The sequence below is a fragment of the Phascolarctos cinereus genome, unplaced genomic scaffold (genome assembly GCF_003287225.1).
Source record: "Phascolarctos cinereus isolate Bilbo 61053 unplaced genomic scaffold, phaCin_HiC Scaffold_5;HRSCAF=322, whole genome shotgun sequence".
NCBI lineage: Eukaryota > Metazoa > Chordata > Mammalia > Diprotodontia > Phascolarctidae > Phascolarctos > Phascolarctos cinereus.
In genome coordinates this window covers 14,728,190-14,753,492 of record NW_027555958.1, presented here as the reverse complement: position 1 = coordinate 14,753,492, position 25,303 = coordinate 14,728,190, and the positions used below count along the sequence as shown (strand labels likewise).

At 42.7% G+C, this 25,303-nt stretch overlaps 1 protein-coding gene across 2 annotated transcripts in view; it reads left to right on the top strand.

The window, feature by feature from the left end:
• The first annotated feature begins 1,575 nt into the window (after positions 1–1,575).
• The window catches only part of LIPH (lipase H), a 35,985-nt gene continuing 12,257 nt past the window's right edge, over positions 1,576–25,303 (top strand). For both annotated transcript variants that reach the window (XM_021005856.2, XM_021005854.2), the window contains exons 1-5: positions 1,576–1,753; positions 11,835–12,202; positions 15,762–15,870; positions 23,409–23,510; positions 24,676–24,765. In XM_021005856.2, coding sequence (XP_020861515.1) covers positions 1,705–1,753; positions 11,835–12,202; positions 15,762–15,870; positions 23,409–23,510; positions 24,676–24,765 — 718 coding nt within the window. In that variant the 5' untranslated portion in view covers positions 1,576–1,704. The remainder of the gene's footprint in view (positions 1,754–11,834; positions 12,203–15,761; positions 15,871–23,408; positions 23,511–24,675; positions 24,766–25,303) is intronic.

The following is a 25,303-nucleotide window of genomic DNA, read 5'->3' as shown; positions in this document are numbered from 1 at the left end:
CACACAAGGTCTGGAGCTGGAAGGGAACCTCAGACATCAACTACCCCAACACCTTCATTTTACAAATGAGGAAACAACCCCAGAGAGATAAAGTGACTTCCCCCAGGACCTACAGATGGAAAACAGCAGAATCCAGGTCTGATAACTTCCATTCTATCAACAAGCATTTATTAACTATCTAACATATGCTAACCTATGAGGATACAAATACAAAAACATGACTGTTCCTATCCTCAGGGAGCTTATATTCTTTTTTTTCTGTTTTAAAAAGTTTAATAATTTCTTTTTGTCCCACCTTCTTTTCCAAACATATTATTCGCTCCACTCCCTAGGAAACTATTCCTTGTAGCAAAGAATACAAAAGAAAGAATAAGAAGGAATACAAACAGTTCAGCAAAACTAATCAACAAATCAACTGAGTCTGCTAGTATAAGCAACGTTCCATACCCATAGTGCCCCACCTCTGCAAAGAAGGGAAAGATAGTAGGCACTTAATAAATACTTATTAATTGATTAATTTATACTAAATTTATTTGTGATTATGTTGTATCTCTCAAAAAGAATGTAAGACCCTCAAAGTCAATATAAAGGGCTTGTGTTCTACAAGGTGGAAAAGTTGGAACAATATCCCAGACTAGCTACATCCAGAGAGGGTTGGCCAGTAGGGAATGATTCACACACACACACACACACACACACACACACACACACACAACATCTACCTACAAACTGTTTTCAAAGACAGGAGGAGGTTGGGGTCTATGGGTTTGGAAAGAGTACTCAAGATCATAAAATCACACATCTTTGAAATATCAAAGTATGTAAAAAAGCAAGAACTATCATTGAATCTGAAACACAGCCCTTTGGGCAAATAAATTCTTGCAACTGAATGGATTACAATGGATATTCCATACATTGAGAAGCCATGGGGTGGTAGAGGCAGGGGGAGGGAGAGAGGAAGAGAATGAAGAGAGGGAAGCTGGGTTCAAATTCTGCTTCTGATATTCCCTAGCTGTGAGGCAATGGATAAGCTCCTTAGCTCCACCCCCACCCCACGCCCCTGCAAGCCTCAGTTTCTTGCTCTGAAAATGGAAATAATAGTGCCTCAGTTGTAGGATTGCTGTGAGCCTTAAAGGAGCTGAAAAGCTTTGCAAACCAAAGTGTTCTTAGCATTATTGCTGTTGATCTCTCCAGCTGAAGCCTCCTGTCCTGGGCTTTCAGTCTCGAGACAGTTTTGAATGTAATTTGGATGTGTTCACAGCCTGCTAGCCTTTGCCTACTCTTGTTTATTTCTCTCCTGGGTATGGGAGCAATAAAAAAAAGACTGAAGTCATTTCTGATTTCCACACCCCAAGCCAAGCTACCAGTAAGCCACCCACATAGACCTGAAACTATTTCGAATTCATCACTTTGCAAATATGAATTCTTGAATTCAAATATGCCCCAGAATGATTCAGGGTGGGAATGGGAGTGGAAGGGTGGAAACCACATGACCTTTCTTTGGAAAGAGGAGGAGCTAGAATTCTGGCCAGGTGTGTGTGAGGCCAACCTTCCCATTTACTCGCTGCTGGGTAATTTCCTGCTGTCACTCCTCCTCTGGCTTCGCTATCTGAGCTGAGACTGAGGGAGCTTCAGAATCTGGGGCCGGGAGACAGTAGGGAAGCCACCCCTCCTGACCCCCACTCCTGCCCTTTGCCTTCCCCCATGCTGAGATTCTTCATCATCACCTGTCTGGTGTGGTCGGTGAGCCCGGGTAAGCTCTGCTTAAAGGATTTTATTTATTTATTTTATTTTTAGAAGAAAAAAAATGATTGTTACGCTGCTGTAATTTTACATCTTAAACATCTACTGGGGGAGATTTATTGAAGCAATACAATTTAGAAAGAAGAAGAAAACTGATTTTTTTTCCTTACCTTAGACTGACTTGTGGCCCCTTCAAGATATATACAACATATAAATAGGTTTGTAATCAGAGCCAATAGGATTGCCTTTCACAGCTAAAATCCACATGGCTTTCCAGATTCCAAGAAATCTTGTCTAATTTTAATTTAACAGTCTGCAGTGAGTGTTCCGTCATGCAACCAAATCCCTTGGGAATCTCATCTTTAAAAAAAAAACAACTAAAAATTCAAGCATTCCATATGTTTGAAACATATATTGAAATCATAAAGTTTAAACTTAAATACTTTGACCAGGCTCAGTCTGTTTGCAAATATTTCTAAGACTCTCCTTGCTTCATTTCAGAGGCTGCTCTGAATGCTAGAGCAATGCAGACTTTAATGTAAATGCAACACACACACCTTTTAGGGGACTGACTAGGAGCCTGGGGGTTTCCGAGGAAGGGTAGGGATGGTCAGGTGTGCATTATAGCTGAGAGTATGGATTCTGTCAATAATTTTTTTTAAAGCACTTACTATGTGTCAGTCACTAAGCTGAGCGCTGATAAAAAAAAAAAAAGAGGCAAAAACAGTTCCTCCCCTCAAGACACTTACCTTTTAATAGGGGAGGCAAACACAAAAAGAATTATATGCTGTATACGGAAGGAGGAGATGGAAGGTAATCTCGGAGGGAAGGAGCTAACAGTTTGGGGAGGGGGAGGGAGGAGAGAAGGACCGGAAAGGCCCCTGTCGAGAGTGGAATTTGGACCTAAGTATCTGAGAAAGCCATCGAAACCAAGAAGCGAAAGTGAGGCCAGAGGGCATTCCAGGCTTGGGGGACAGCCAGTGAAAAGGCTCTCAGAGGGGAGAGAAGAGTGTCTCATTGGAGGAACTTTAGCTATTAGCATCAGTATTTTTATGAGAAATTATGTATTTCTGTTACATATAGTTAAAAAAAAAAGAAAGAATTTTGGCAAGGTAGTTACAAAGTCACTGAATATGTGTACCCTTCTACAAGCATGGTATTTCATGGGATCGTTCCACATGGGAATCTAGAGATTACTGCCCCCAAAGGGTGCCCAGAACATCTGACTTGCTTGGCTAGTAATAATAGCAATAGTTCCCATTTATATAGCACCTGCTATGTGCCAGGTACTTTACAAAGAGTCTCTCCTTTGATCCTGACAACAATTCTGTAAGGTAAGTGCTGTTATTATCTCCATTTTACAGATGGGAAAACTGAAGCAAACAGGTGAAGTGACTTGTCCAGGGTCACACAGCTAGTACGTGTCTGAGGCAGGATTTGAATTTAGGTCTTGCTGACTCTAGCCCACCCTGAGCCCTTATATTTCTTTTCCTGCCTCTGTAAAAATAAGGCTAGGAGTATTTGCCAGCAGCCTCATCAGATAATTAGTGTCAGTTACTCTCCATAGCCACTGATACATTTGAATGAAACAAACTAGTAAGACCTCAGAGGCAACATAGGTGCCACTCTGTGACTACAAAGTGAGGCAAAGTTTCACCAGAAAGCAATTACAATCAACAAGAAATCAAAATAATCTTGTCCTAATGATTTCAAATCTTTTATTTTTTTTTTAATTGGGCCCTCCCTTCTCTGTCTTGAAATTGTGAGGATGATGGGGCCCCTGTGTGTGATCTGCTTGTGCGTATTTGAAGGGCTGGGGATGGGAGAAAATCTGGTCATCCTCAGGGGGAAAAAAAGACCGGTTTGTAATTCCAATGAGGTCTCAATACCCTTTAGTGAGCCCCTTCTTTCTCCTCCCCTGGGATGGGTGAGGGTTAAGGGGTTAGGCGGGTCAATTGTAAAGTGCTCCCTGCTCACCTTTAGAGTCTTGTTCCCTAAGATGTGTTTATACCAAATTCACAGAATTCTTCAGATTTGACTCATTGATGGGATTTTTAACAGGAAACTCTCTGGAAAGACTGTAAATTGGTAAGCATTTGATCAACCAATTGACAGGCATTTATTAAGCGTCTGCTCTGTGCCAGGCCCTGTGTTAGGCTCCGGGGACACAAAGAATGAAACTATCCCTACCTGAATAGGAGTTTCCTCCCGGAGAATTCCCTCCGTCGATGAAATCACAGGTTTGGGACACAAATGAAAAAGCCAGGTTGTATCCAGGGATTCGGCTGCCTGCATCCACTGGCATTTTTATTCCGACATTGGTTTCAGGGCCAGGCATTTTGCAGTGAGCCCTTTTTCTTTCTTAAACTTTTGGAAACTATTCCCCTCCCCCACCAACAGTTGATAAAGGGGACTTTGTGTGCTTGTGTTCTGAACTAAAAATATAGAAGCCTGGGCTTCCAGAGCTCAGTAAATATTAGGAGGTTTAATGATTAAAGAATCCCAGAAAGTTGGAGCTCCAAGGGACCTTAGAAATCAGTGCCAACCCCTTGTCTAACAAAGAGAGAAACTGAGGCTCAGGAAGGCACAATGACCTGCCCAAGGTCACATGATAGAAAGTGGTGCTGTTTGAGCTAATATTCAGTAAATGTTTCCAGGCAACAGCAAATGGATTGAACCTTTCACTATTCCTCACAAGGACTAGACAACAAGAGGGTTCAGTGAACAGAGTCCTGGACCTGGACTCAGGAAGACCCTAATTTAAATCTGGCTTCAGATAAGTATTAGTTGTGTGATCCTAAGCTTACCTGTTAACTACTTCAACTGCCTCAGTTGCCTGAGGTAGCCACCTTACAGGGACAAGGTTGTGATGAGGATCAAATGAGTTAACATCTGTGCCTGGTGCAGAGTAGGAGCTTAATAAATGCTTGTTCCCTTCCCCTTCCAACATGACATTCCATTTTCAATCTGTCTCCATGCCTTTGCACCAGGTGGTCCCTGAAATGTCCTTCCTTTTCACTTCTAATTCCTTAGTTTCCCTCAAAGCTCAGCTTCTGCCATCTTCTACATGTGGCCTTTCCCCACAAAATTACCTTGTATTTCTATTGTAGAACCTTTTGTATGAACGTATGATCAAATTACCTTGTATTTTTATTGTAGAACCTTTTATATGTACCTATGATCAAATTAGCTTGTATTTTTATTGTAGAACCTTTTATATGTACCTATGATCAAATTACCTTGTATTTTTATTGTAGAACCTTTTACATGTATGTATGATCTTCCCAATTCATAAGCTTCCTGAAGGAAAGGGCTGTTTAATTTTTATCTTTTTATCTCTGGCATTTAGCATAGTTCCTGGCACACAATAAGTACTTAATATCTAGTGCAGAGATGTTAATGTAGGTCACTTCCATATCCTGTGAATTCAGCAAATATAAATAATAATAAAAGCCATCAGGTGTATAGCTTTAAAGTTTGCAAGGCATTTAAAGTATATATACATACATACATAATACATATATACGTATATATATACACACATACACACACGTGTGAATTTGCTCCCAGACAACTAAGTGGTACAGTGGATAGAGTGCTGGGCCTGGAGTCAGAAAGCCCTGAGTTCAAATGTGTACTCCGACAGATTTCCTAATTTCATGAAATGGATCTCTATAACATCACCTACTGCTGTAGTTTTAAATGTGTGACCTTGACCAAGTCACTTAACTCTGTTTGTCTCAGTTTCCTCATCTATAAAGTGAGCTGGAGAAGGAAATGGCACACCACTCCAATATCTGAGCCCAGAAAACCCCAAATGGGGTCATAAAAAGTCAGACACAGACACAGCTAAAAACAACTTGAGAAAAAACAATAATGTCAAGCTCCTGCCACAGGCCAAGCACTGGTGCTGGATGCTGGGAATTCCTAAGATGCAAGAAGACATTGGAAAACTGGAGACCAGACCCAGTTTTTGGTATTCAGATTTAGGACTGGGAGGGACCTCAGAAGTCAACTCGTGACCCTCTCCTAGTCCTGAGCAGGAAATTCCAAAGCTAGCAAAAAAAGGCCAGGAGCTCATGATGGAACTGGAGGTTCGGCATATCCCAGAAGTCATTTGAATCAGACCTAGAAGAAAACCCAGGATATTAGTGGGCAGAGATGGGGGAGGGGATGAGGAGTCCTTCCCAGGACTTCAGATTTGGGGGAGGGAGGGAACAAAGGTTCTGAGGCAGGTGAGGGCAGGGCAGGAAGCCCTGGGTGTGACCCAGGTGGCTCAGACTACCATGGTAGAGTGAGATAAGGATGCCTGTAATTCCACGGCCTGGGGAGGGTGAGTCATGGTCTGGCCTCTTCTGGGGAGGCTTAGAAAATCTTGGCCTCTTTGAGGCCAAAACCCAGTTTCAGGTGTGGGATCTTGTTTCAGGGCAAAGCAGAAAAACAACAGGAATGTACCCTCAGATGTCACAGGAAAGGGGAAATGAGCCATCTGGATGTTGGGAGCCCGATTTAGGAACTACCTTACTTCTATTAATACTAAATACATACAGGTACACCTTGGACTGCTGTAGTTAATGGTTCTGCAAAAATACACCAGTTGGGGCAGCCAGGTGGTGCAGTGGATAGAGCACTGGAATCAGGAGGACCTGAGTTCAAATCCGACATCAGACCAGACACTTGATGTTTACTAGCTATGTGACCCTGGGAAAGTTGCTTAACCCCAATTATCTTGGCCCCCCCCCACAAAATACACCAGTAGTGTATTTTTTTTAAACTTTCTTTTAAAAACTTTATTTTTCTTGCTTTTTTGGGGGGTGGGGTGGGGAACATGACTTACATGGAAAGGTTTTTTGTGATTTCCCGTGTGTAATTGATATCACATGCGTGCCTTCTCAATGAGTGGGAGAGGGGCAGGAGGGAGGCAGAGAAGTCAGAACTCAAATTTTTAAGAAGTGAATGTTAAAACTCAAAATTTAAAACTACAGCAATAGGTGAAGTTACAGCGAACCATTTCATGAACTCACGCTATGGATATTATACATTGCTGGGACTCGAATTTTGGCCTTCTGCCTCCTAGATCCACCTTTCGTTTTGCTCTCGTTCTGTCTTTCATAGAATCAAAGAACAGTAAAACCCTCCCGATTTTTTTTCCTTCTACCTCTCTTTTTTCTTCTCTCTTCTTTTCCCCTTCTTCCCTAGAATCTATTCTCAGAACTCTCTGGTAAGATCCTGACTCTGTCACTTGTTACCTGTGTGACATTGGGCAAGTCCCCTCTAGGTCTGTTTCCTCGTTTGTAAATGAGGCAGTGGGTCCAGGTGGTCCCTAAGGATTCCTAGCTTGGTGATCTGATGATTCTGTCACCTCTTCTTTTTGGGCCACAGTTTCCTTTTTTGTAAAATGTAGTGGTTGGATTAGATGGTCCCAAGGGTCCCTTCCAGCTCTGAATTTGGGGTCCTAGGATTCCAAGTCCCACGAGCCTATGATTTAGGCAGTACATTCTCCCACTATGGTCTCTTCCCTATTCAAAAAAATTTCAAGACGTGAGTGGTTTTGTGGTATGGTGAAAAAAACATATGGCTTGGGAGACAGAAGACCTGGCTCTGAGTACTAATTAGCTATCTGACATCTTAATCCTCTGAGCCTCAATTTCCTCACCTGTAAAATAGGGGTGACCCTACTAAGATAACCCATTTCTCCAGGTTGGTGTAGGGCAAAGCAGTTTGTAGAAATCACTATTACATGGGGTGGGGTGGGTGGGGTGGGTGAGTCTCCTCATGCAATACAAGCCAGTCTCTAGCTTGGGCTTTCCCCAGTCCCCAGGATTTTCTTAACAGTTTTGCCACATTAGACACGGCAAGCCACAAGCAACACAGATACTACCTAAAGGTTCGATCTTGTGCCCAGTCATCAAAGGGAGTAGTCTGTCTGTGAGGTGTTTTCCTGATTTGTCAGCTTGTATGAAAAACACGGATCGTGCTGCGTGATTGTAAGCTCACTGAGGGCAGGGACTGTCTTTTGCCTCTTTTTGTCTCCCTAGCACTTAGCACAGTGCCTGGCCTTGATAAATGTTTATGACTGATACATACATGTGTATGTGTGTATTCTGCACTGCCTGCAGCTTCCTGGTGCTCCATAAATGTCGAACGTGAACAAAGAAGGCAGACCCAGAGCTGGAGATGCCACTAGACTGGTTTAGAATGGGGGTCTTAACCTTAACTTTTCCTGTGATCAGCAGGTAGCGCCTATAAAGAACTAGGGCAAAGAGGCTGAATGAAAAGATTAGCTCAGCAAGTGTCAAATAAACTCCGGTGGAAAAGGCACAGCTTTAGAAAACCTGCTCGACACGTTTTACGCACCCGTGCCGTACTTTAATATGACCAGAACAACAACTCTGCTTGTAACTTAGCAAGTTTTAGACTACCAAGTAAAGAGGCTGTACACCCTGAAGACCGAGTGGGCGACCATTTTAGCGATACAAGGATATGCTGTAGACCAGCAAAGAACTAGGTGCTTTCTGCTGCAGTCTGTTTGTCTGCGGACATAAAACGTCTGCGATCCGATCAATACATTTATTATGCATTCTAGCTGCAATTCTACACACATTTCTCCCTCATTCTTCCCACAATTCCATTGCATTCTATTCAACCCAATACACATTTATTCTTTGTTCTTTTCACAACTCAATTTCAATTCAGCAAGCATTTATGTTTCATCCTTTGTGCATTGGGTCAGAATAGGTGTTCAGATTTGAGAAGGGCTTTGAAGGACATTAGGGTTTCAAAGAGACAGAGGTAGAGAGTGCATTCCAGCCTGCGGGGACCAGAGATGGGAGAGGGTTGTAACGTCATATGTGAGGAAGAACAGGAAGACCAGGTTGTGAACTAGTATGACGAGAAGGTTGGTGGTACCCATAACAGAAACTCAGAAGTTTGGAAGAAGAGTAGGTCTGGAGGAAAAGATAAGGCATTCTGGTTTGGACATGTTAAGATTAATATGTCCATCGGACAGTCAGCTGGAAGTGTCTATTAGGCAACTGGTAATTCAGAACGGACACTCAGGAGAGAGACTAGGGCTAGGTATTTAGGTAGAGGTTGTCATTGAACTCTTGGGAGCTGAGCTCCCTTCCATCTTCGAGACTGTGATTCTTTTGTATCTCCCCTAGTACTAGGCATATTGCAGGTCACCTAATTAGAAGGCCCTAGGTCCTTGTGTAATTAGTTGAATTGAGGCAGCAAAGATATAGTCAATCTTGGGTACTCAATAAAAAATAAACACTGCAGTCTGTGTATTTCCAATCTTTCCTGCCAAGAAAGAGAAAGCTGTCTCTGGGCAAGGTTCTAAAAGCTCTAATATACTGCCTGCTAGAATGAGTTTATTGTGGGCCAGGGAGTGAGGTTTCTGTGATTTGTTCCAAGGGTCCTGCTACTCAGGAACAGGAGCAGAAGTAGAGAAGACGTTTTAAAAGGGTTAAAAAAAAACCCAACTAAACACAAACATGGAACTTTTTTAAAAACAAAAGATAAAATTGAAAATAAGAAACCGTATTGAAATGATAAATAAAAGTGACCTGTTTTTAAAAAGACAAAGTAAATTTAAAAATTAGCTAATTTGACAGAGGAAAGAGAGGAAAACTAAATATCCAAAATTAAAAAAAATAGAAAAGGAGAATTTACACAAATGGAGAGGAAATAAGGCAATTATCTGAAACTGTTGAACCCAGTATATGCTGACATAACCAACAGTATAAAGAAAACAGTTACATAATTTAAAAAATAAACAAATGTAAACTATGTAGATTAATAGGATGAGAAAGAGAACATAAACAGAGCCATCGCAGCCTGAACTGAACAAGCCCATAGTGTCTTCTCAGCACTTGTCTTACTTAAATTTGCTCTAGCATCAGACATTAGGATCATTGAACTAGAAGGAACCTCAGTTATCTTCTAGTCAGTCACCTCATTTTACAGATGAAGAAACTGAGGCCCAGAGTGGTCAAAGGATCAAAGATTTTGAGCTGGAAAGGACCCCAGAGGTACTTTAGTTCAACCCTTTCATTTTACAGAAAATGAAACTGAGGCCCAGAGTGAGGTTAAGTGATATGCCCAAGGACCTGAAGGTGGTAATTATCAAAGGCAGGATTTGAACCCAGATCCTCTGATTCCAAACCCAGCGCTCTTTCCATTGTGCCACACTGCCCGTTGACAGACACCTCCTTCTCAACCTTCTCTCTTCTCTCTCAGACTCACAGCACTATATTATCTCTTGCTCTTCAGGAATCACCCAGGATTTCATCAGCGTAGGGAACCAGATACAGATTCTTTCCGGGACGCTTAGAGTTTAGGTGACTTGCCCACAGTCACGCAGCTATTTGGGGGAGGTAACTTGGCATACCAGCCAGAGCGCTGGGCTTGTAGTCAGGAAGATGGGAGATCAGGTCCTGCCTCTGACACTTCCAAGCTCCAGAGCTAAGGACAAATTTAGCATCTCTGAGCCTCAGTTTCCTCATATGGAAAAATGGCATAATAAAATCCCTTCAGAAATGAACTCATGGGGTTGTTGTGAGGTTCCAATTGAATGACGTAGGAAAAGCATCATGAAAAGTGCCTTGCAAACTCTCCACGAGACTTCAGGGGCTCTTTTTGCTACATAAGGTAAATATCAGGCATTGACACGTTTTGTTCCATTCACTATCCTTGTGACTCCTCAGACCACAACTCCCCACTACTCTCTATATGTGTTATACTGCCCTCCCACCCCCAGAATGTAAGCTCAAAGGCAGGGCAGTTTCAGCTCTGTATTTCTGGTTGCAGTGCTAAGCACAGGACCTGGCAAACAGTAGGTACTTAATAAATGCTTTTTCATTCGTTCATTCATTTCGGGGGCAGGACTAGCTCAGCTGGGTCTTCCTGACTCCACCTGCCACCTCTCTCAGTCAATGCTTCTTATTAATCTTCAGAGTAGTGTGGAGGATTTGACTAACAGCTCAGGCTTATGGCTAGCTGGGTTTCTGTCTCATGTTGACATTGACTTCTTGGGTGGTTGTGGATCAATTATCCAGTCTCTGCTGTCAACTGTCTACCCAAGAAAGGAATGCTCTTGGGATGAAGGAGGTCGGTTCATGGAGTGATGGCGCATCACCAGGAAAAATGCACTATTTGTGAAATGTGGCCTCGTTTGGAGACAAATGAGGGCAATGAGATCAGTACTCCTCCTCGTGGAAATCTCAGTCACTGAAAGGGGCACAGGACAGTAGGAAAGGTGTCGTGGGGACCAGAGGGACCTGGCATCTCCAGCTAACTTCACCCCAATCATCCATCTCTTTTCTCTGATCTTTGATTTCTCCAGTTTACCGGCTCTTTCTCTGTAGCCTATAAACATGCCCAGGAACCCTTCATTCTAGAACAAAGACAAAGTCAAAAAAGAACAAAACTCATTTGCCCCTATCATTCCCTCATACTCTTATCCTGTGCTGTTGTTCAGTCTTTTTTCGGTCTCTTTGTGACCCAATTTTCTTTTTTTTGGCCAAGACACTGGAGTGCTTTGCCATTTCCTCCTCCAGTTCGTTGTACAGATGAGTAAAGTGAGGCAAACAGGGTGAAGTGACTTGCCCAGGGTCATACAGCTAGTAAGTATCTGAGGCTGGATTTGAACTCAGCTCTTCTGTGACTCTCTAGGCCTGGTATTTTATCTACTGTGCCACCTAGCCACCCCCAATTCAAAACACAGCTATATAAAAAATGGTCGAGGCAAAAGGACTGTCTTTCAGAGAAATAATAACTTTTACTTACAGTGTACTTTAAGTCGGCCAAATACTTTTTTTTTGGTCAGGCAATTGGGTTTAAATGACTTGCCCAAGGTCACACAGCTAGCAAGTGTCGAGTGTCTGAGGCCAGATTTGAACTCAGGTCCTCCTGACTCCAAGGCCAGAGCTTTATCTACTGTGCCACCCAGCTGCTCCTCAAATACTTTCTTTATAAAAGCTCTGGTAGACATGACCTACGAGGTCCCTTCTTAGCTCTGAGGCGGGGCCAGCCACAACACCCTGGGGCAGAGCTGGTCCCATTTCCCCTCCTTTTCTTCTGACTTTCAGACACGGCTCCTCGAGAATGCCACACCTTCACCAAGCTCAGCATTCACAGCGCGATCACAGGCACGAGCCTCAAAGTGAGGCTGCTGCTGTACACGGACAACTTCACCTGCGCCGAGATCCTCGAATCTCCCTTTCCTGGGAGCTTCAACGCGACCAAGAAAACCGCTTTTATCATCCATGGCTACAGGCCGACAGGCTCCCAACCGGTCTGGCTGTCCGAGCTGGTGGAGGGCCTGATCCGAGTCGAAGACATCAACGTCATTGTGGTCGACTGGAACCGAGGAGCCACAAATGTGGTGTACAGCGTTGCCTCCGCTCACACCTGGCGGGTGGCCGAAATCTTAAAGGAAACGATCGACCAGATGCTGGTAAGACGGCTGTTCACGGGAGTGAAAAAGTCACTAGAAAACCTAGCCCTCGGTACAAAAATGTACAAAGTGCCTTTTTTTTTTTTGGAGGAAATCAGGGTCAAGTGACTTGCCCGGGGTCACGCAGCTAGTAGGTATCTGAGGCTGGATTTGAACTCAGGTCCTCCTGATAACGCCCCTTCTTTAGAGTGTGCAATTTATGGTACAATGACACAGCTTCTGTTTTTGGGGAGCTCATAATTCTGTAAGGGGTGAGCTGAGCTGTAGGCACAAGTAAGAATTTGAGCTGGGTGATGTTTGAAGAACGTAGGAGGGGCATGGTGTCCAAGTGTGTCTTTGAGGACAGGGGGAGAATGCAGGAAGGCTCTTCATTCCCACTTCCCTCCTCCCTTTCCTTCCCCGTGCAGTGAGGGGCAAATTTGTTGGTAAGCTGTTTTTCAGTCATGTCCACCCATGACCCCGGTTGGGGTTTCAAAGGTAAAAATACTGGTAAAAAAAAAATTGGTAAAAAAACCAAACAAAATAACCCCACCTGGTTGGGGTTTCATTGGTAAAAAATAAAAATAAAAAAATAGGGGCAGCTAGGTGATGCAGTGGATAGAGCACCGGCCCTGAAGTCAGGAGGACCTGAGTTCAAATGCGGCCTCAGACCAAACAGTTGATACTTACTAGCTGTGTGACCCTGGGCAAGTCACTTAACCCCAATTGCCAAAAAAAGGAAAGCTAAAAATACCAATACAAAATATTAGTTAAAAAATAAAAGTAGCTCTCCATCCCTTTTCTCCATCTCCTTTTACAGATGAGGCAACTGAGGCAAACAGGGTGAAGTGACTTGCCCAGGGTCACGCAGCTAGTAAGTATCTGAGACCAGGTATGAACTCAGGGAGAGGAGTCTTCCTGACTCCAGGCCCAGTGCTCTGGGCACTATGGCGCCCCCTAGCTGCCTCAAGGTGCAAAGATGTCACTCTAACCCATCCCTCCTCCCTCCTCAGCACCCTAACGGCCAGTGTCCCACTCCCCTGTGCCCTCTGTGGTTGACCCCTTGGCCTTTCCCTTATCCCAACACTTTCCTGATTGGTCTCCTGGCTTCCAGTCCGCGCTCCATACAGCGTCACAATATCCTTCCTAGAGCACGTCATTCTCCTGTTCAAGAAAGACTTTCTGTGGCCTCTTAGATCAATGGAATCCCCGCCGCCTTTGCGGGGCTGGAGATCTGGTCCCATCCTCGCCATGCCCAGTATTCTCGACTGGCTGACCTGCCGCTCCTCTCCCATCTCTGCACCTTTGCCTGGCCTGTGCCCCGTGCCTGGGGTGCCTTCCCTTCTCACCCCTTCCTCATGGAATCCTTTGAGGCTCAGCTTATGAGTCCCTTCCTACAGAAACCTTCTGATCTCTGAAGTTGTTTGCTCCTAGTAATTACTCCAGGCCAGAGACTTTGTTTTCCCTTTGAACCTCTAGCACATGGTCAGATACAGGATGGGACAGTAATCTCATGGATGTGAATGCTGTTTGCATTGACACAGCCTGGTGTCCTAGAGACAGAGAGCTGCACTTGGAACAGGGAAGTCCTGAGTTCAAATCCTGCCCCAGACACTGACTAGCCGTGTGACCCTGGCAAGTCACTCAGCCTCTGTTTGCCTCTGCTTCTTCATTTATAGAGCGGCGCCCGCCTTCCTGGGTGCTGTGAGGATCTAGTGAGCTCATCTTTCTTTTGCCAAGGGCTTTGTGAACTCATGGTGGATATGTAAGCGTTAACTGTAATTACTGGCCTTTCAGCAGCACTGGATGCTGCTGGAGGCAGTTATGAGGTGCAGGGGACAGAGTGCTGGGCCTGGGCTCAGGAAGACCCGAGTTCAAATCCAGCCTCAGATTCTAGCTATGTGACCCCGGACAAGTCACTTAATATCCTGTCTCGGTGTCCTAATCTGTAAAATAGGGTTAGCAAGAGCACCTACCTCTAAGGGCTGTGTGGAGTGCTTTGCAAACCTTAAATGTGGTGTGAACGCCTGCCATTGTCGTGATTATTGTAAGCCCTCTTTGCCCATCCATCTTGCCAAGGGGTGGGGCAATCTTACCCATGTCATCCCATAAGTTCACCACAGGGAGGCCACCCCGTGTGCTGGGAGCCCCACTTGGCTTCTCCTGACAACTAGAGGGCTCCCCAGGGGGAGGGGGGCTGCACCTCGTTACCCCCTCACGCTCTCTGTCTGTAAGCCACTCTTCTTCTTCTTCCGGATCATCCATCTCTTTGGTGACTGGTTAGTGCAGGGGCGGGAACCTGCGGCCTTGAGGCCACATGTGGCCTTCTAGGTCCTTAAGTGCAGCCTTTCGATTCGAATCCAAACTTTACAGAACAAATCCTTTTATTAAAAGGCTAATCATTAGCCCACGAAACAAAGGGAAATGAGCGCCTCCTACTTCTGCAGTGGCAGGACAAAGGGCTAAGGGTGTTCAGAATCGCCAAGTTGGGTTTTTTAATTATTATTTTATAATACAATAATTATATAATAACTATAATTATATTACGGTAATAATAGCCCACATCTGTAGCACTTCAGGGTTTGCCAAGTACTTTATATACATGTCTTGGCAGATGGCTAAACTGGGCTGAGGGTAACCGGCAGGCCTCAAACCCATCAGTGAGTTAGGGGGTGCCCACCTCAAGCATGTGATGATGTCCCCCCAGGCGGAATGCGCAGATGAGAACAATTTGTTCCAATGGCCATGAAGGCGGAGGCTCAATGCTTACAGCTTGGTTAGATGGCAAAGACACCAAGGCTGTCCACGGCATCCTGGGCCATCGCCGGTCATCCTGACTTTTGTCTTGTCACCGATTACTCTGGAGGATAGTGAGGCTGATGACTTAGTGTGACTCTGCCTCACTTAAATCCAATTCACGAGCAAGTCAAGCCATCACCTGTGATGTCACTGGTCCTCTTCAAAAACAACAACAATACATATCATTAGAGCCTCACAACAACCCCACAAGGTTTGGGCTATGATTAGTCCCATTTTATAGATGAAGAAGTTGAAGCTGAGAAGGGTTAAGTGATGTGTCCAGGGTCACACAGCTAGAGAAGGTCTTCTGAGCTCAAGTCCAGCACCCTCTCCACTATCCCCCCCAGCTGCCTCCCCACGATGGGGAACCTGACGGAATCCAAACTTCACAGAACAAATCCCCTTAATGAAAGGATTTGTTCTGTAAAACTTGGACTCGGTCAAAAGGCTGCACCCAAGGACCTAGAAGGCCACATGTGCTAGGCCTTGTATATAGTAGGTGCTTAATTGCTTATTGGATTGGATTGCTCTAATGAGATAAATATAGGTGCAAATGCCAACCTATCAGTGTGGGTGCAATTTTTTTTTCCAGCATGGAAGATTTTGCTCTGCCTAGGCATGTTTAAAAGAGCTCTATGCTTGTTTTCTCTAACAGAGCCATGGAGAAATTAAGGATTAAGATCTGGGGAAAAGTGGGGAGTGGGCAGCTAGGAAGTCTTGCCAAATCTTCCTTGTTGCTACTATTTGCCCGACTGATGGCCACTCCCTCTTGGAATCACAGGTCAGCGGAGCATCTCTTGACAACATTTACATGATTGGAGTCAGCTTGGGGGCCCATATAGCTGGATTTGTTGGACAGATGTATGATGGGAAACTCGGAAGAATTACAGGTAAGGCTTCTGGGGGCCTTCTCTGAGCACCCCCTTGTTTTGTGTTTTATGGACAATTATACCCTAATGTTATTTGGACTCTGGGACTCTCCCAAGGCCAACAGCTGATTAAATATGTGTGTGTGTGTGTGTGTGTGTGCACACGTGTGTATGTGTCTATACACACACGCATGCACACACATATCTGTATATATTATATGTACCATAGATAAATATTATACATACGTAACACATACATACATACATATCTATATCTATATAAATACTTATCCTTATTGATGTAGGAACCAGGCCTATGACTTCACTGATGCAGGGAACTCTCCCAGGAGAAAACTTCCTCTCCCTGTAGAGATAGGCATGTCCTCTGCAGGTTAGAAAGTTGTCAGGAGATTTGAATGTTAGGTGACTTATTCAAGATCACACAGCCACTATGTGTTAGTGGTGGGATTGGCGCTATCTCTGCCCCTTGTTTTTCATGATCATTTCAGTCACTCAGAGTTTGACTTCATTCTGGTGATGTTTTAATTAACGTTGTGGTACTTACTATATATGTTTATCATTGCATTGCATTTACTTGATTCTGCATGAGGTCATGTTTCTTTGAATTCCCCATTTTTCACTTCTTGTTGCACAATGGTATGTCATTATATTCATAGGCAAAGTGAATTGGACATTGGGCTTGGAGTCAGGATGATCTGAGTTCAAATCCAGCCTCAGTCACTGACTAGGTGTGTGACCCTGGACAAGCCCCTTTACCTGTGCTTCAATTTCCTCATCTTCCAGGTGACCAGGAAGCATTAGTGACGACTCTGTGGGGATTCCAACAATTCTGAATCTACCTAGCACGATTAGACTCTCATGTATCCCACACTTCCCTACCTCATCCCCAAGAATAGCGTAAGAGATGTCAGTCAATGCCTCCATGCAATCCATAGCTACAGTTGTCTCTGATGTCTACAGCAATCCTCTGACTTACCTGTTTAGTAACCTTGTGAAAAACAAGAAGGTGTTTTTTGCCTAAGCTGTCCTGGAGAAAGCCCTGCTGGTTCTTGGCAATCACTGCTTCTCCTCCTCCTCCTCCCTCCTCCTCCTTCTTCCTTCTCCTTCCTTCTCTCCCTCCTCCCTCCTCCTTCCTTTTTGTTTTTCATATTGCCCACCCACCTGGCCCAGATGACTTGGATTCAGCAAGGGCAGCTCAGGGTTCTCATAGAATCTCCAAATTTCTTATGGACTTCAATTCCCTTTTCCTTTCTCTACCAAAGAGAAGCTTATTCTCTTTGATGGAGAAAAGAGAAATCAGGTAAGAATCACGAAGCTCTGCTTTTCTCAGGACCATCAGGCTTTTTTTTTTTTTTGCCTAGGCAATTAGGGTTAAGTGACTTGCCCAGGGTCACACAGCTAGCAAGTGTCAAGTGTCTGAGGCCAGATTTGAACTCAGGTCTTCCTGACTCCAGGGCTGGTGCTTTATCCACTAGGACCATTGATTTAGAGCTAGAAGAGACCTTTGAGGTCAGTCTCCTCGTTTTACCAGTGGAAAAACTGAAGCCCAGAGAATGTAAGGGACCTCTCCAAAGTCACAAAGGCCACCGTAGGATTTGAACCCAGGTCCTGTGCTCTCTCTGCAGTCACAGTCACTGTAACCATACCAACCGTTATAACCAAGGCTCCTATTTTTCTTGGCTCCTCTTATTTCTGCAGACCTAGCTCGAACACAAACTCCTACTCTGCCCCCATCCTGCCAAGTGTCTTTGGCCTCCTAGCTCAGTATAGGGCTCGCTGGCTCCCCCTGCAGGTTTCTGGTGGTGGCCACCCTCCTCTTGGCTTTGCTTCTGGGAGAGGAAGAGTCTTTTCTTCCCTTCTCTGCAACCCCTCTGGTCTGTGAAATCAGCGCATAGCTTTTCTTAAGGCTTTCAGAGTTTTGACCACTAACCAGGAATCAAAGGAGCATTCCGCGGGTTAGAAGTGACAGAGGGAAAAGGGATAGAATTACAAAAGTCCTGGTCTTCCCTGTAAATCACGGGGAGCCATGGCTCAGGTGGCAGAGAACCTGGGTTCAAATCCCACATCTTAGACATAGTGTTTGTGTGACCTCGGGCAAGTCCCAACTTCTCTGTGCCTCAGTTTCCTCCTTTGTTAAATAAGTGGGTCAGGCTAGATGGCCTTTGAAGTCCCTTCTGGCTCTAGATCTACGACTGTGCATACTTCCCTGGACTTCAGTCTCTTCCCCCATAAAACAAAGGAGTAACCTTTGAGGTCCCTTCCAGCCCAAGATCTATGGCCCTGTGGTTCCTCCCTTTTGGCTAGTAGTATCCCTTCTTCCAGATCTTGACCCTGGAGTCATCCCTAGCTAGGTATAATTTTTTAAAAGTCTCTCAGGACCTTTAAGCATTCTTGATAAAAAGACCAGAGCGGAACAGAAAATCTGACGTTCAAATACAAGACTCAAGAGAAGCATAAAAAGGTAAACAGGAAAGGGAAATCATCAGGGACTTAACGAGGTTAAACTGCTTACATTCCTACATGGGAAGGTGATACTTGTGACTCAGAAGACCTTTCTTATTATTAGAGCAGTTAGAAGGAGTATATATAGACAGAGGGCACAGGTGCGAGTTGAATGTGAAGGGATGATATCTAAAAAAATAAAATTAAGGGGTGAGAGAAGAATGTACTGGGAAAAATAGAAAGGGAGAGGTAGAATGGAATAAATTATGTCGCATAAAAGAGGCAAGAAAAAGCTTTTACAGTGGAGGGGGGGGAAAGGAGAAGCAAGGGGGAGTCAATGAACCTTATTCTCATCAGAATTGGCTCAAAGAGGGAATAACATACACATTCAGTTGGGTAAGAAATCTATCTTACCCTACAAGAAAGTTGGAGGGGGGTGGTGATAGAAGGGAAGGCAGATTGGGGGAGGGGGGTAGTCGGAAGCAAAACACTTTTGAGGAGGGAAGGACAGGGAGAAAGTAGAGAATAGAATAAATGGGGGGAAATAGGATGGAGGGAAATATAGTTAGCAATAGTAACTGTGAAAAAATTTTGAAGCAAGTTTCTCTGATAAAGCCTCCATTTCTCAAATGTATAGAGAACTGAGTCAAATTTATAAAAAATAAGAGCAATTCCTCAATTGATAAATGATCAAAAGATATGAAGTTTTCAGATTAGCTAGTCAAAGCTATCTATAGGAAAAAATGAAAAAATGCTCTAACTTACTATTGATTTGAGAAATGCACATTAAAACAATTCTGAAGTACTTTCTCATACCTATCGGATTGGCTAATAAGACAGAAGGGGAAAATGACAAATGGTGAAGGGGTTGTGGGAAAAATGAGACATTAATGCACTGTTGGTGGAGTTTTGAACTGATTCAACCATTCTGTAAAACAATTTGGAACTATGCCCAAAGGGCTATAAAACCATGTGTACCCTTTGACCTAATAATAACACTACTAGGTCTGTATCCCAAAAGAGATAAAAAACAAAAAGGAAAGGACCTGTATGTATGAAAATACTTACAGCAGCTCTTTTCTGGTGGCAAAGAATTGGAAATTGAAGGGATGCCCATTAGGTGGGGAATGGCTGAACAAGGTATGGCATGTGATTATGCTGGACTCTTGTGTGATAAGAAATGATGAGCAGGATGCACTCAGAAAAACCAAGAAAGATTTGCATGATACAAAGTGAAATGTACCATGTTCACAGTAACAGCAATATCGTAAGATGATCGGCTGTGAATGACTTAGTCATTCTCAGCAATACAGCCATCCAAGACAGCTCTGAAGGACTTATGAAGGAAAACGCTATCCATCCCCAAACAAAGAACTGATGGTGTCTGAATACAGATTGAAGCAGACTTTTTTTTTTTACATTCTTTATTTTTCTTGAAGTTTTTTTGGTTTATGTTTTCTTCCATAACATGACTAATATGGAAATGTTTTGCCTAACTACATATGTATAATCAGTATCAAATTGCTTGCCTTCTCAATGTGGGGGGTGGGAGTGGCAGACGGAGGAAGGGAGAAAATTCGGAACTCAAAGTGTTTTTTTAAACTTTATTTTTATTTTTCAACATTCACTTCCACAAGTGTTTTGAGTCTTCAGTTTTCTCCCCTTTCCCCCCTTCCTCCTCTCCAAGACAGTGTGCAATCTGATATAGGCTCTGCATATACATTCCTATAAAACATATTTTCACATTAGTCATGTTGTAAAGAAGTATTAGAACCAATGTGAAGAACCACAAAACAACAAAAGAAAAAGAGAGATCAAATAGTCTGCTTCGATCTGCATTCAGACTCCACAGCTTGTTCTCTGGGTGTGGAAGCATTTTCTATCGTGAGTCTTTTGGAGTTGTTTTAGATCCTTGCATTGCTGAGAAGAGCCAAGTCAACTGAAGTCAGTTGTTGGACAACGTGGCTGTTACTGTGTACAATGTTCTCCTGGTTCTGCTCGCTTCACTTAGCATCAATTCACATAAATCTTTCCAGATTTTTCTGGAATCTGCCTGCTCATTATTTCTTACAGCACAATAGTACTCCTGGAACTCAAAGTTTTAAAAACAAATGTTATACATTTTTTTTTACACGTAAGTGGGGAAAATAAAATACTAAATAAAAAAAGAAAGAAAATACAAAAAAGCCTCTCCAGGGTAGACCCTCCTGGAACTGGCCAATTTCCTTATAGAAGGAAGCCCAATCCAAAATGCAGTGTTCAATTCAGCAGCCCCTGGAAAGTGATTTGGGAGTTTGTGTATTTACAACTCACATTTGTAAGGCACTAGAAGGTTGATAAAGCAGCAGGCCTCATCTGGTTCTCACAATGCCACCATGAGACAGATCCTAGAGGTGTCATTAGGATCATTTTAGATACGTGTAAACAGAGGTTTAGGGGGGTGATCATCATTTAAGTAGAATATGTCAGAGGGGCAGCTAGGTGGTACAGTGGATAGAGCACTGGCCCTGGAGTCAGGAGGACCTGAGTTCAAATCCGGCCTCAGACACATAACACTCACTAGCTGTGTGACTCTGGACAAGTCACTTAACCCCAATTGCCTAAACAAAAGAAAAAGAAAAAGAAAAAAAAAAAGAAAATGCCAGAGATCAGATTTGAATCCAGGCCTTACAGCTTCTAAGTCTAGCCTAATATCTATCCCACCACCCTACCTCCGTGATCCAATGCTCTTTCTACTGTGGTGGGGGGCCATGGAGAGAAGGCAGGAATTGGAAGAAGAGGAGTGAGGTTCTATATATGGCTTTGCTACTTATTTGCTGTGACCTTGGACAAATCACCTCTCCTCTCTGGGCCTCAGTTTCCCTACTTATAGAAATAAGAGGTTTTTAAATAATTGGAGAAATATTAATTGTTCATGGGTAGGCAGGGCCAATATGATAAAAATGACAATTTTAAGCAAACTAATTTATATATCCAATGTCATCCCAATTAAATTACCAAAAAAATTTTTTGTTATTGAATTAGAAAAAATAATAACAAAATTCACTTTTTAAAAAAGTCAAGAAGATCAAAGGAAATAATAAAAAAAATGTAAAGGAAGGAGGTTTAGCAGTACCAGATCTTAAACTATATTAGAAGGCAGTGATTATCAAAACCATCTGATATTGACTAAGAAATAGAAACATAGATCAATGGAAGAGAGTAGACATACAATTTACAGCAGCAAATAAACATAATAACCTTGTATGTGACAAGTATAAAGATTTAAGCTTTTGGGATAACAATTTATTATTTGGCAAAAATTGTTGGGAAAAGTGAAAAGCAGTATGGCAGAAACTGGGCATAGACCAATATCTTATACTATTTACCAAGATAAGGTCAAAATGGATACATGACATAGATATAAAGAGAGATTTTTACAAGAAAATTAGAAGAACATGGAACATGTTACTTATCAGACTTATGGATAGATGAATAATATATGAATAAACAAAAGAAAGAGCAAAATTAGATATAAAGTGGATAATTTTGATCACATTAAATGAAAAAGTTTTTGTACAAATAAAAGAAACGTAGCCAAGACCAGAAGGAAAGCAGAAAATTGGGGGGGAAATTTTCACAGACAATTTATCAGATAAAGGTCTCATATCTAAAATATATAAAGAACCTTGTCAAATCTAGAAGAACAAAGTAATTCTCCAATTGGTAAATGGTCAAAGGATATGAACAGGCAGTTTTTCAATGAATAAATCAAGACAATTTATAGTCATATGAAAAAATGCTCTAAATCATTATTGATTAGAGAAATGCAAACTAAAACAAACTTGATATCATTTTATGCCTATCAGATTGGCTAAAATGATAAAAGAGGAATGTGACAAATGTCGTAAGGGATGTGGAAAAATTGGGACACTAATTCATTGTTAGTGGAATTGTGAACTGATCCAACTATTTTGGAGAGCTTTCTAGAATTATGCCCCAAGAGTTATTAAACTACCTATACCTTTTGATCCAACAATACCACTACTTGGTCTGTTTCCAAAGATGATTAGGGAAAAAGGAAAAGAACCCATTGGAGGCAAAGAACTAGAAATTGCAGGGATGCCCATCAATTGGGTATTGGCTGAACAAGTTGTAGTATATGATTGTGATGGAATACTACTGGGTTATAAGAAATGAAGAGCTGTGGAACTCAACATCTTATAAAAATGAATGTTGAAAACATGTAATTGGAAAAAATAAACTGTGTTAAGTGGGGGAGAAAAAGAAGTGATGAGCTCAATGATTTTAGAAAGAGTTGCACAAAAAAAAAATGAAGAGTGAAACAAGCAGAACCAAGAGAACATTGTATACCCTAACAGCAACATTGTTTTAAGAACGACTTTGAGCAAATAAGTTATTTTGACTCTTACAAATCCCCAAATTAACTATGAAGAACATATGTAGTAAGTTGCTATCTGCATCCAGAGAAAAAACTGATAAATAGAAGTATGTATAGGACAATTATTCATATATGTGTGGTATGTACACACACATACGCACATACATATACACATATAAATATATACACATATGTACCTATTTGTGTCTAATGGTAGCCATGGGGGGGGGGAGGGATGGAAGAAAAAAAGGAAAAAAAAGAAAATTACATGATAATTTTGTTATGTATTTGAAAGGAATAGCAAGTTGTACATAATAGATTTGCAGTTTCATGTGCAATCATGTTTTTTTTATTGTACTATGTTATGGAAATACTTGTTTTATTTCGTAAGTTAAAAAGAAAAGAAAGGGATTTGGCTTAGATAAGCACCAAGATCCCCTCCAGGTTTGGAGCAAAGTTTGGGTTCCTCTGATCTCTTCCAGCTCTAAATCTCAGATCCTCTGACGATTCTTCTACTTTGGGCAGAAAGGACTTTGGGCCATTTCTCCAAAGCACCCACCTACTCTGTGAGCCATGCCGTAGACTATTCCGAGATGATCTCTGAGTCACCCTCAAACAGAGACAGAATGAGGATGCTTGATTGGACTGAGAAAGCCAGTCCCCAAAGCAGCCCTAAACAGGCATTTCTGCCCAAGTCCCTCTTACTGTATTCCAGGTCTGGATCCTGCAGGACCCCTTTTCAGTGGGAAACCCCGCAATGAGCGGCTGGATCACACAGACGCCCAGTTTGTTGATGTCATCCATTCTGATACTGACCGTACGTACTGCCTTAGCTTTTGGCTCTGTTTATCTCCGACCCTGGAACCCTCAGGAAGGGAAAGACCGGGAGGGAATCGATGCAATGTCCAGATGCGTGCGCAGCTTGGGGGGACCCGGCCTAAATCTTGGGCGACTTACAATATTGTAAATGACGTGATCCCAGGCTCCTGGAGTTACGCCTGGAAGGGTCTTTGAGAGAAACATCAGGCCACTCAGTTCATTAACTGAGCGCTTTCGTTAAACCCCAAAGAGGATGGCCTTTCCACGACTGACGTGTGTCTCTTAAAATAACTAATAAACCCAAACCGAGATTGACATGTTTTGCTGTAGTAGAGACGGATGTATCTATCACACGTCAAAGCTGGACTTGGTTCCTTCACTGTCTGGTTATTTCTTTTCAGTTATGTTATGTCGCGGAAGCGTGTATTCAGGGACCCATAGAATGTAAGAGGTGAAAAGACCTTAGCAACCATCTGAAGGCTTCAGAACCATTTTTGTGTCCTGGACTATTTTTGGAAAGCTAGAGAAGGTTCAGGAGCCCTTCTCAAAACAGCGTGTTTAAATATATAAAATAAAATGCATCACATTACAAAGGAAACCAATTCTATTGAAATACAGTTGTTGAAATATTTTTAAGAACAAGTTCACAAACCCCAGGTTGAGAATTCCCGATCTAGTCTGACCCCTTCGTTTTACAGATAGGAAAACTGAGGTCCAGAAAGAGAGAGAGAGAGCGCAAAGTCAGGATTGGGACCATAACCCATATCTTCTGACAAGGTTCTGGAACATTTCTTCTCTTCACTCCTAGCTTGTAGGCTATTTTTAATCAAATGTCTTGTGGAATATTGGAGGATTTTTCAAATTTGAAGAAATGCAAGCAGTTACCAGACATATCAATAAATGTCAGGTGGGGGGAATGAGTAACTTTTAAGTTTGCTATGTGCGTGTATGTGATCTGGGAGAAGTCATTGAGCAAATCTGAGCTTCAGTTTTGTTATCTGAAAAATTGGAATGTTAATACCTAATAGAAATACCCATTCTAATAACTGTCCTGCCTGCCCCTTATTCCGAAGATAAAATAACATGTTTAAAAGCTTGAATAAGTTAAAGGGAGCCTAGAAACCCAATGTATTTTGGTGATTATTATTATTATTATTTTTTAGTCCTGGGCTTCAAAGAATCATTAGGAAATATCGATTTCTACCCAAATGGAGGACTGGATCAACCTGGTTGTCCCCAAACAATATTTAGTGGTAAGTACAAATGCTTTGCAACTAGAAAATGATCATAAACATTACATTAGAAGGCACCTTTGGGTAGTTGATCTTATTAATATCACTGAACAAAATGTGAACCTGGTCTGTACTCTGTTATCCCATTACAGGAATTACTGTTCTATCATCAGCAGATTTTACTTTATCCTTGGGTTTTTCTCACCTCCTGACTGACCTTACCTAAACCTTCCCTCCTTCTCCCTCTCTGGCTCCCATTGACTCAGCAGGCAGGGAGGGGGCTTGTACTCGCTTCTGTTGACTGGCACCACTGCCAGAGTTTTTCGGATAAAAATCTACACGGTTCCTGCCCTGAAGGAGCTTCTCATTTAAGGGGTGGGGAATATGACATATACAGAGATAAACAGGATATGACATAGAGTGTCAAATGGCCAGTCGGGCCAACCTTTTATAACTAAGAAATTTTGTGATCTCATTGACATGGGCACTCATTCCATCAAGACAGATGGAAACTTTTGCTCTTTGCAAAGGTGTCCACAGTTCCTTAATTGCTAAATCC